The 11,667-nt window shown below is 39.7% G+C and overlaps 1 protein-coding gene across 1 annotated transcript in view; it reads left to right on the plus strand.

The window, feature by feature from the left end:
- GTF2F2 (general transcription factor IIF subunit 2) overlaps positions 1-9,879 on the plus strand; it is a 142,941-nt gene extending 133,062 nt beyond the window's left edge. Inside the window, exon 8 of the mRNA XM_084879492.1 lies at positions 6,768-9,879. Within this exon, the coding sequence (XP_084735618.1) occupies positions 6,768-6,887 (120 nt within the window). The 3' untranslated portion in view covers positions 6,888-9,879. The remainder of the gene's footprint in view (positions 1-6,767) is intronic.
- The last annotated feature ends 1,788 nt before the right edge of the window (positions 9,880-11,667 follow it).

Consider the following 11,667-nt stretch of genomic DNA (forward strand, 5'->3'; position numbering starts at 1 on the left):
CCACCAGGGGGCAGTTCCTGCATTGAGCATCTGCCCCCTGGTGGTCAGTGCTTGTCATAGCAACCTGTCATTCTTCCCTTTGGTCAATTTGCATATTAGGGTTTTATTATATAGAACTAGAGGCCCAATGCACAAAATTAATGCAAGAGTAGGCCTTCCTTTCCCCAGCTGTTGGCACTGGCTTCCCTCTGGCACCTGGAACCCAGGCTTCCCTCACAGGCCAAGCTTTGTCCTGAAGGTCATCCAGAAGGACATCTGTTTAATTAGCATATTATGCTTTTATTATTATAGATTATTACATATAGTACTAGTATACCATTATATGGACATACAACATTTTGTTTATCCATTCACCCATGGATGGATGTTTGACCTGTTTTCACTTTTTGGCTATTATAAATGAAGCTGCTATAATCATTCAGGTACAGTTTTTGTGTGAGCATATGTTTTTATTTCTCTTGGGAGTAGAATTGCTAGATCATTTTGGTAACTTTTTTTAGCCTGAGATACTACCAGATAGTCATCAATCCTTCTTTAATCCTTAGCCAGCAAACATTTATCTGTTATTGCCCTAAGGTAAAACTTTATTTTTTATTCCAAATATTTTAAGGTGATTAATGCTTCATTATTGGGTATGATAGGTAATTTACTGAAAATTCTCTATTGGTAACAATCCAATTAAAAAATGGGCAGAGGACCTAAATAAACATTTCTTCAAAGAGGACAAACAAATGGCCAAAGACATATGAAAAAACGTTCATAGTCACTAATCATTAGAGAAATGCAAATTAAAACCATAATGAGATATCACCTCACACCTGTCAGCATCACTATCATTAAAAAATCAATAAACAGCCGAAACCGGTTTGGCTCAGTGGTAGAGCGTCGGTCTGTGGACTGAAAGGTCCCAGGTTCGATTCCGGTCAAGGGCATGTATGTTGGTTGCAGGCACATCCCCGGTGGGGGGTGTGCAAGAGGCAGCCGGTCGATGTTTCTCTCTCATTGTCGATGTTTCTAGCTCTCTATCTCTCTCCCTTCCTCTCTGTAAAAAAATCAATAAAATATATTTTAAAAAATCAATAAACAACAAGTTGCTGGGGAGGATGTGGAGAAAATGGAGCACTATTTCATTCCTGGTGGGAATGCAGATTGGGGCAGGCACTGTGGAAAAATTAAAAATGGAACTTCTGTTTGACCCAGCAATCCCACTTCTAGGAATATGTCCTAAACCCTCCCAACTCCCCCCCCCCAAAAAAAAAAAAAAACCAAAGAATATATGCACTGCTATGTTGATAGCATTATTTACAATAGCTACGATTTGGAAACAGTCCAAGTGCCCATCAGCAGGTGAATGGATAAAAAAGCTGTGGGACATTTACACAATTGAACACTATGCAGCTTTAAAAAAAAAAAAAAAAAAAAAGGAGGGATCCCTCTTACCCTTTGGAGCAGCATGGATGGACCTAGAGAGCATTATGCTAAGTAAAATAAGCCAATCTGAGAAATACAAATATCACATGATCTCACTTACTTGTGGAATCTAGTGAACAAAATGAATTGACCAACAAAATAAGACCTGAAACAGAGAGGCATAGAGCAGACTGATACTACCTCGATGTCAGGACTGGGGAGATGAGAAGAGATAAATCAAAGAACTTATATACTTATATGCATAGCCCCTGCACACAGACAATAGGGTGGTGAAGACCTGGTGGGGGGGAGGGGTGAATAGAGGCTGGGTGGAGGGGGTAAAAGAGGTGAAAATGGGAAATATTTTTGATACTATCAACAGTAAAAAAAAAAATATGTATTTTAAACATTTATTTTAATTCTCTATTGGTAAAATATATACCTACAGAGTCTCTTTGCTTGCCAGTTAGATTCTAGCAACATTTTCAAGTATACAAATAATAACTATGAAGATATAGTTTGTACTTTAAAACTGTACCGCACACCAAATGCAATAATAGATAGTTGTCATAGTTCTAAATGCAAGAAATCATATTTAAATTCCAAAAGGAGTTGTTTTCATCTTCATGGGATCTCTGATTGTATTTTTCTTTTTTTTTCTTTTTTTCTTTTTTGTATTTTTCTTTTAACCACTTCAACATTAATTATATATGTTTTTTTTTTTTCTCAATTGGAAGCCATCATATCTCAGTCTTAGAATGCCTATTATGTTCAGCACGCAAATGAACTAATACAATTTAGAAAGCATGTCATTAAGCAAATAGTTACAATTAAAGGAAGTGAACTTTATCTGAAATATGCAAACATGAATATTTTGCCAATTCCAGGTAGATGAAGTGTTTCTGAAAGTAAGATGATTTACCAGCACACAAATATTAATGCAATAATAAATTATTTTCTCACAACTTGGATTAAGCCATATGATAGGGCAGGCATTGGTAGGGTTGTGCCTTGACCATTTCATCACCATCATCTTTCTGCTTCTTAAGAGTATTACAAAGAGAGGAATGCAGCCAACAGGAGCCTGAGAGGAAGAGAGGGCGCAGGGGCTAATAAGACAGCAGAAGTGAAACCAAAAGAAGGAAAAGAGGAGACAAGTGCCAAGGTGGCTCATGGTCCAGACATGTCCTCACTGCACTTTCCCTCTCCTCTTCCCAGTTTTCTGTATGCAAAGGGGTGAAAAACCTATTTCTTCGCAGCTTATGCTTAATGTGTAGTTTATTTTTTTTTATGAAACAATGTGTGCTTTGAAGCCACTAACAATTTCACCAGTATCAGTAAGTCCTCTATTCTGTTGACTTGCTTAAAGGAGTCACAGTCAGCCGAAACCAGTTTGGCTCAGTGGATAGAGTGTCGGCCTGCGGACTGAAAGGTCCAGGGTTCAATTCCGCTCAAGGGCATGTACCTGGGTTACAGGCACATCCCCAGTAGAGGGAGTGCAGTAGGCAGCTGATTGATGTTTTCCTCTCATCGATGTTTCTAACTCTCTATCCCTCTCTCTTCCCCTCTGTAAAAAATCAATAAAATATATTTTAAAAAAAAAAAAAAAGGAGTCACAGTCACACAAAATCATACGAACATGAAGTGATACTCTGATAGCATCACGGAACTGATATGCCCTTCTTGCCCTTGGGTCACTTTCTAAGAAGCATATGGTAACTCCTTTTGGTGACTGCATTAACCAGTGCTGACTTTGGTGTAGATTTTCATATTGCATATTCAGTCCAACTTGGGAACATTTTTTTATATTTTTTTTAAATATATTTTATTGATTTTTTTACAGATAGGAGAGAGAGAGATAGTTAGAAACATCGATGAGAGAGAAACATCTATCAGTTGCTTCCTGCACACCCTCTACCGGGGATGTGCCCGCAATCAACGTACATGCCCTTGACCGGAATCGAACCTGGAACCTTTCAGTCCGCAGGCCGACGCTCTATCCACTGAGCCAAACCAGTTTCGGCAACTTGGGAACATTTTGTGACTGGTAGGGTCATAGTATTGGCTTACTACCTAAAGCAGTATTACTGGTGATCAGCTTTTTATCAAAGCTATATCTTTTTTATCAACTTCAGGGAATTTAGATGTAGTTATTGTATTATTATTTATGTAACGCACTGAAATTCCTGATAAAATGAAATGCAAATAAATCCTTCATTTGGTTGACCACGCAGTAGGTGGAGAAATAGCTGGGGGTGCAGGAAGGGAAAGGAGGAGAAAAAGAGACTAAAATAGGTTCGTCTTATCTTGGGGAGGGAAGGGGGGTAAATTGGGGTTTTGATCTGTGGATTTCTGGCTTTGTGGCCTCTGCAATTCTATCTTGACCCACAACTGCAAACCACATCCTATACTTCTTTGGTTCAGTATGTGTTGTGCCTTTTCTTTCCAAGGAAGCGGAAATATTCTATCCCTTTTTTCTCTGCGTGCAGACTTACTGTAAATGCTCTCCCACACATCCCTTTAGTGAAGAACTGCTAGACCTCTGGCAGTTTATTCAAATTGTTCTGCAGCACTGCACAGAGTCAGCAGCGAGAAATCTCTCTGCTCCGCCCGTGTGGCTGAGTAGTTGATCGTTGACCTATGAACCAGGAGGTCACAGTTTGATTTCTGCTCCGGGTTGTGGGCTCAATCCCAGTGGGGAGCTGGCAGAAAGCAGCCAATCAGTGATTTTCTCTCACCGTTGACGTTTCTATCTCTCCCTCTCCCTTTCTCTCTGAAATCAGTAAAAATACATATAAAAAAAGAAAAAGAAAAAGAAATCTCTCTGACCCTATGTCTTATCAAGGTTATCTACTCAGTTCTAGAATCCTTTGTTTAAAATACAAATAGTCAGGCAGAAGGTTAAATTGAAAAGTCAATGTTTAGAATGAGAGGAGAACTAGTTTCTCTTGATTTCTGCACAGAATTGCCATTCAATTTAAATGATCAAATGTGTACCCTCAACGAACCTAACGTTTTGATTCAGGCTAAGGTAGGTGCCACTTCTCAGTGCTCCCATAACATCCTCTCCATACATCCTTATTACTGTGCTCATATTATTATTTTGGTTGTCTATTTATATGCCTTAGTCTCCACCCCACATAGCCTTACCTTAAACTGTGAACTCCGAGGATAAAAACGGACTATACCACTCTACCTGGCACATAGTAGGTGTTTAAAAAATAAATAAATATTTGTGTGAATATATGAATTTTTTAAAAGGAGCATTAATCTTCAAATATCCCCCTCAGTTGTCCCAATAATATTTTAGCAATAAATATCATTCATTTTCAGGTGATACAGTTTAATCAATAAAGTTTTATTTTTCAAACTGGACCATTGCTTTATAAGTTAATCAGAGCCTGAATTCTAAAAATGAACTAGAGTTGCTTCGTTTATTCTTATACCTTCTAAGTGATGTCCCTCAACCAACCCCTTCTCCAGTTCTCTTAGCTCGCTTGTTTATTCTTAGCACAAGTGCACTGGGCCTCTGTAATGTGCAGGCAGTCACTATAATATGAACATGGTTTGATGGGAGAAATAGATATGAAAATAAAGGTTTATAATTATGAAGGCTATATTGTTGAGAGCCGGGACTGTTAGGGAAAATTTTTCTGAAAAAATGACGGATCTTAAAGGATGAGCTTAGATTTCAGGAAAGAGGATAAGCATTACAGGAAAAGGGAATGACATATGGAAGAAACAAGAAGCCTACAGACACAGAAATGACAAGTATATATAAAGGGGAGTGTTAGAAAATGAGGCCAAAGGTAAAAGGCAGAGTTGAATGGATTCCTATAAAAAAAAAAAAAAAAAAAAAAAAAATTTAAAGTTTGGAATTTAGCCTGTAAACCAAAGGGGAAGTCGTTGAGAACATTTTTAAGCAGAGGAATTATATGATCTCACTGTTCTCTACTTGCATCTTTCTGACCTTGTTTTTCAAAAACTACTATTTTCTCTGTTACTGTTTTATGCCAAGTTAATTCATTTGGTTAGAGTTAAATGGTCTTAGGTTGCATTTGGGAACATTCTAAAACCCCAGAGGTTTGCTCCCCATGCCCCCCTCCCAAAAGAATTCTGTACCTTGGGAATGTGACCATAATCCCATCTTGTTACCTAACAAATTGACAAACTGAGTATCTTATACCCTTCTGATTATAAAAAAGGGGGGAAAGAGACATTTTTCATAAAACAAAATACTTCATAACCTTTTAATATACTAGCTAGTGAAATGAAGGTGGACTACACATGAACACAACTGAATTTTTACTCGGGTGGTGCAGACAAGCTTTATTCAGCCTCTCCCTACGAGGGTCTGGTTTCTGAGTCCCGCAGTAATGGCCGCTGGCTTCACACACCTCCGAGAGGTCTTTGCCCGCTGCCTGATAGTCTGGCCTCTCCCTGTCTGGGACGTCTATCAGAGCAATAGGGTGGTTCTGTTTTCCTCCCGAACAAGAAAGCCAGCCGCTCGTTAGCTGTCCGCCCTCTCCGCTCGCAGGGAGTAAGCCAGTAGTGAACTCGGCCCGCCCTCTGCGCACTCTGCAAGCAAGCCAGCAGCGAAGTCAGGTGGCCACCTTTTCACGCACACAGTTCTGCACACCTTCACAGTTCCTGAGGTTCAGTGCGCCTTCTCTCTCCTTCCCAGATGGTAGAGCCTCCTCTCAGCCTGCCGTCTGGCACTTCAGGGCGATGTTACTCCTGTTTTCCAGTTCTAAATTCAAATTTGTTGTGGTAGGCTACATTCGGGTGTCTACCCTCTGCCGCCCTCTTGGTTTCTCCTCCCTCACTCTGTCTTGACAAGCTTGGCCAAGATATGAGTCTACAAATAATAACTTCCTTTATTACACAGGAAAAACAAGTGTCCTGATAGCAAGTTTGAAAACTCACCGTAGAACTGAGAATTCTAGATACCTATCATGTGCTTGCCTCATAGAATATTATTGTTCAAAAATATTTGTCACTTTTTACATGTTTCTGAAATGACTGGTTTAAGAATAACCCTCTCTGACTGTGAACTGAGTGAGGCTGCTGAACTCAGGGGCCGATCACAGTGTCATCTTAATAAACATCAGGCACCAGTAATTTTCTAGTGTAATTTCATCTAGACTTTTTTAGCTCTCTGGTTGTTGACACTTAGCTCTTCCCTCCCCTTTAATACAGATGGTCATATGTTGAATACAGTTATCATGTACGGTATATGTAGAATCAAAAGGTAGCATTGAACCTCTTTATAAAGAAAATTTGTACTCAGGATAATAATTTTTATTATTCAAATGTGGTTCTCTCCAGGTTTTTTGTTTGTGTTTTTTCTTTTTCAGGTGTACCTGAAGGAAATCTTAAAAGAAATTGGTATTCAGAATGTGAAAGGGATCCACAAAAACACATGGGAGCTGAAGCCAGAGTATAGGCATTATCAAGGAGAAGAAAAGAGTGATTAAGAAGACTCCAAGCCAGCATACTATCAGAACAACTAAGGCTGGTGTGTTAAGCATACAACATTGATACTTGAACTTGAGCACCATGTGTTATAGGGGCAAAATGACTGATATTTTAATTTCTCTAGGTAAATTTTTTAAACAATAATTCTTGAAAAATTACTTAAGTAGAATTTTTGTTTGTTTTTGAGGAGAAATAACAAACTTATTTATAGACTTAACTTGTATTAAACTAGATTATTCATGATGGCGTTAGGAGTTTGGGGTTAAGAGATTCTGTAATTAAAGCAAATCAAGGAAATAACTATCCATTGAATAAATATTTTTCTGTATTATTAGTTTTCTTAACAGAACACCAGAATGCTGATGTTGAGTACCACTGTATTAGGAAAATTTTTATCCTTGCATCCCCATTGTAAAGTAAAATTCTGATTAAGGAAAGTGGTCCCATTTCCTACCCTGCCTCCAGTTGTCTTATCCTGCATTGTTCTGGTGCAGGAACCAAATCTTGTTTCACCATTGCCTTCCAGTCCTGATTATTTTAGGCTCAGTGCCAAGAAGCAGATAGATAATCCTATATAATAAAGATGCAATATCTAAATGGCTGTTACACCATGATGTGTAACAAATGACTATGTAATGACGATCACAGATCAGCAGGAGGGTTGGGCAGTGAGCTACTGGCCACAAGTGGGTAGCAGAGAGCTACAGGAGGGGGCAGGGCAGCAAGCTATGAGGGGAGGGGAGGAAATAGGAGGGGGGGGAATTACAGGAGCAGGGCAGCGGGTGGAGAGCTACTGGTGCACAGATTTGTCCACAGGGCTATTAGTCTATACTAATAAAAGGGTAATGTGCTAATTAGACCAGGAGACCTTCCAGACAAAGCTGTGGTGGTGGTGCCAAGGCAGAGGTGGTTAGGGGCGAGCAAGCCGGTGGAGGTCGGCATTTGGGGGCGAGCAAGCCATCAGGCAGAGTGGTTAGGGCCAATTAGGCAGGCAGGTGAGTGGTTAAGTGCCAGTGGTCCCAAATTGTAGGGTCCCAGATTGGAGAGGGTGCAGGCTGGCCTGAGGGACACAGCCCTCCCATGCACGAATTTCGTGCACAGGACCACTGGTGGTGTGATAAATCTGTGTACAGCTGAGAATTCTGGATGCCTGTCATGCTTAGTTTGTAGCACATATCTTCCCCAAACCCTGTCTTTTTATGTGTAGATTGCCCTGAAACACCTGCGCCTTCTCCCCTTCCTTTGTTTTTGGTGACAGTGTCTGCCAGGTGCAGTGTTCCCAGAGCAGAGCTGTATGTCATTGAAGTTATGCTTTGGTAATTCTTCAAACCTGGTTTTTTTTCCAGCTTATTTTAGTTACCTTTTACCTCATCACAGTATCTGCTTGAGTCCTTTAAACACTTAGTTTTGAGTTTCTTAAACACTTGTTACCTTTTCATTCCTGATTAATTTTTTGGAATTGTGTTCTCATTCAATACTAAAATGGGGCTGTTGGTCATGGAAGAAACTCCCGTCGACCTGGGTTCCCACCTTCTTTTATTTCAGGACTCTCTGGCTCTGGTAAACACTCTTTTGACCACAGTGAGGTTGAGAGGAAGACTGATATGCATCTGGTTAGATGTCATATCAGAGGGCAGGAGGCCATAGTTAATAGATAAGATTGTTAAACTCTGCCAGTACACGGGACGTTTTAATTGTCAAAATATAATAAGATTATGGTTGCTGGGCAATGGCAAGATTTGAAATTACATGTTGCCACAGTAACTTCTAAAGAGATACATCTTGAAAGATAAAAAAAAGGTTTGCTCTATTGTATCATAAGCAGGCTTTGCGGATTTCAGCAGAGTTGCAGTTGTTCCTAATGGTCTGTGAACAACCATTAGGAACAACTTTGTTCATTGTTGATACACATCAGTGAAATGAGAGTAAACATTTTTCAGGTCCTTATGTGCCTGATAGTGTGTAAAATACTCTAAAGTATTGTATCTCATTGAGTCCTTAGAAATAGTGCTGAGAGATAGTGTCCATTTTATAGAAACTTTTCCTACCCAACATACATACCTTCATAAGTACTGAAAGAATCCTGCCCCTGAGGCAAAGCCAGTGGCAGGTGTACGTTCCCGGAATCCGCCCCCGCCCTGACACCCCCAGTCTCACCTCCAAACCAGGAAGGTGGTGCAGACCCAGATAGAGTTGTGAAGGAGAGGGAGTTGGGCGTCCTGCTTGAATTCAGACATCTAAACGTCCCTACCCACCAGATAAAGACTAACCTCCCCTTTTAAAGTCTAGATCCTTTGGCTAAAGTTTTAATTCCTGTCATGCTTCAAGTACCCGGGGGGACAGGGGGGACTTTATTAGACACCCCCATGGGACCTAAGGGGCCCAGGGGCAGGGGGTGGGGTGGGCACTGAGCTGCAGGGGAACTGCCTCATGTTCAGACTTCACCTGCTGCCGACACCCTTTCATCTCAGTGCGTTGGCCGTCTTCCCCCTCGTCTGTGTGAGAGTCCAGGGTTAGCTGCTTCTCTTTCTCATGGTGTTTTCTTTCTGACATCGTGTCCATCGCAGGTTCCCGAGCCTAATGTGTAAGAGAAAGTATCAGAGATCACTTTTGAATCTGATTTTTCTTCACATATTCCCATTTATTCTTCCTATTTTCCTTTGAGCAGCTGCCACCATCCACAACACAATAGTATGATGTAACATCTGACAGACAAGCAATACAAGTCTTTAGTAGTTTATTATTTTAAAAAATCACAGCTTTACCCTGCCAGTGTGGCTCAGTTGGTTGGCTGTTGTCCTGTGCACCACAAGGTTGCAGGTTGGATTCCCGGTCAGGGCACTTGCCTGGCTTTCGGGCTCAATCCCCGGTAGGGACATACAGGAGGCAGCTGATCAGTGTTATGCTGTCACATGGATCTTTCTCTCTTCTTCTACCTTCCTCTCTCTCTCTCTCTCTCTCTCTCTCTCTCTCTCTCTCTCTCTCTCTCTCTCTTCTCTCTCTCTCTCTCTCTCAAAAATAAATAAACTATTCTTAAAAAAAAAAAAAGAACAGCTTTTATCTGATTTTGTTAGAATCATCTAAACTTTTTAGTTGCTTTAGCTTACAGTTTAGAGTAGATTTTGTAAAGTCATTTAGTCTTAAATTTTAGGGTTTTAAAGAGTGATTTTCCTAAAGTATATCATATTTTTAAATGTTGAAATTTGTATTTATAAGGTCTTAAGAGCATACAAATTTTTTATTGTTTTGTGGAAATGTAAGTACACCAAAAGCATATGTTGCTGGACCAAAAACTTTAATCTGGTATGGTCATGGAACAGGATGGCTGTTAATTACGCAATTATTTATTGACTATGAATATATTCCAGGCACAGTAGATATAAAAGCACTATGCATACGAGGCGTTCGCCATCTGGTGAGAAATAAAAAAGGTAGACAGGGAACAATACATGTGGATAATAAAGCATAAACTAAGTATTGCAATCAATCAAAATATTCCAGTTAATTCATCATTGCCATTTAGACTCTACATGGATTTCCAAATTTTAAAGCATTTGAATACAATAATATATACTTAATTTTAAAACCTCCTTGAATAATTTAACCATTGATAATTTATAGGCACAAAAGAATTTCTATAATGCATTAGGAATAATTATTATGAATTTATATAGTGACTGTCTTGAATACATTGGTCTCACTAATAGAATGCTAAATTTTGAGTTTACTGTGCTTGTCCTCTTGACATTTAAGCCTTACTTCTGATTGCCATTCTAGTTTCTCTCTTTGAATAAAAGTCTATGAACCACTTTGGCCATTAATTCATTCATCCTGTGGAAATCCACTGAAATGCCCGTTGTGTGCCAGGCAGCAGGAGTAAAGGTGATGGGTGCTGGTGGCAATGTGCCTTATATGCTCCCAGTTCTCTGCCTCCTTCACTAAGTAAGCAGGAAGAACAATGGCCTGTGTTTGTTGGACCCTTGCTGTGTGCCAGGCACTGTGCTTAGTGTTTGATTCATATGCCTCAGTTAATCCTCATGACAACCCTGCAACATAGGTTTTCTTATTATCCTTGTTTTGTAGAGGTTCAGGTGCTCAGAGGTTAAAGAACCAAGATCATACAGTCGTCAGGGTCAAAGCCAGATTCAGATCCCAGAACAGCAGTCCGGAGTGCAGGCCCTTCAGTGCCTATGTGTATAGGTCATGGGCACTATCTGCTAATTTTCCACAGCTGTAATTTATCTGTCCAGTCTTTCATGTTTGGATTTGTTGTTGTTGTTTTAGTTATTATTATTGTATAGAATTTACATATCTCTTTTACATTTGACTTCTCTCTCATGAGGAGAAGTCAAATGTAAAAGAGATATGTAAAATCTATCACAATGATGAAGGACTAATGGGTAGCAGAATGTCAAGAGTTATCAGTCTTGAATCAAAAAGAGTTGAGCCCTAGTTGGTTTGGCTTAGTGGATAGAGCATCGGCCTGTGGACTAAAGGGTCCCCAGTTTGATTCCGATCAAAGGCACATGCCTGGGTTGATGGCGTGCAGGAGGAAGTTGATCAATGATTCTCAGTCATTATTGATATTTCTATCTCTCTCTCACTATCCCTTTCTAAAATCAATAAAAAATATTTTTTTTAAAAAAAGTTGATTCTGTATATTAATTGAGTGGTTTTGACTTTAGAGATTTGGTTTCTGATTCTTTTTCAGGTTCTGGAGTTTCTTACTTGTGGAATGATGTTCCCTTTTTTTTTGGCTCCAGATTCAGATGAGCTGTT

The sequence above is a fragment of the Pipistrellus hanaki genome (genome assembly GCF_964339955.1).
Source record: "Pipistrellus hanaki genome assembly, chromosome: 3".
NCBI lineage: Eukaryota > Metazoa > Chordata > Mammalia > Chiroptera > Vespertilionidae > Pipistrellus > Pipistrellus hanaki.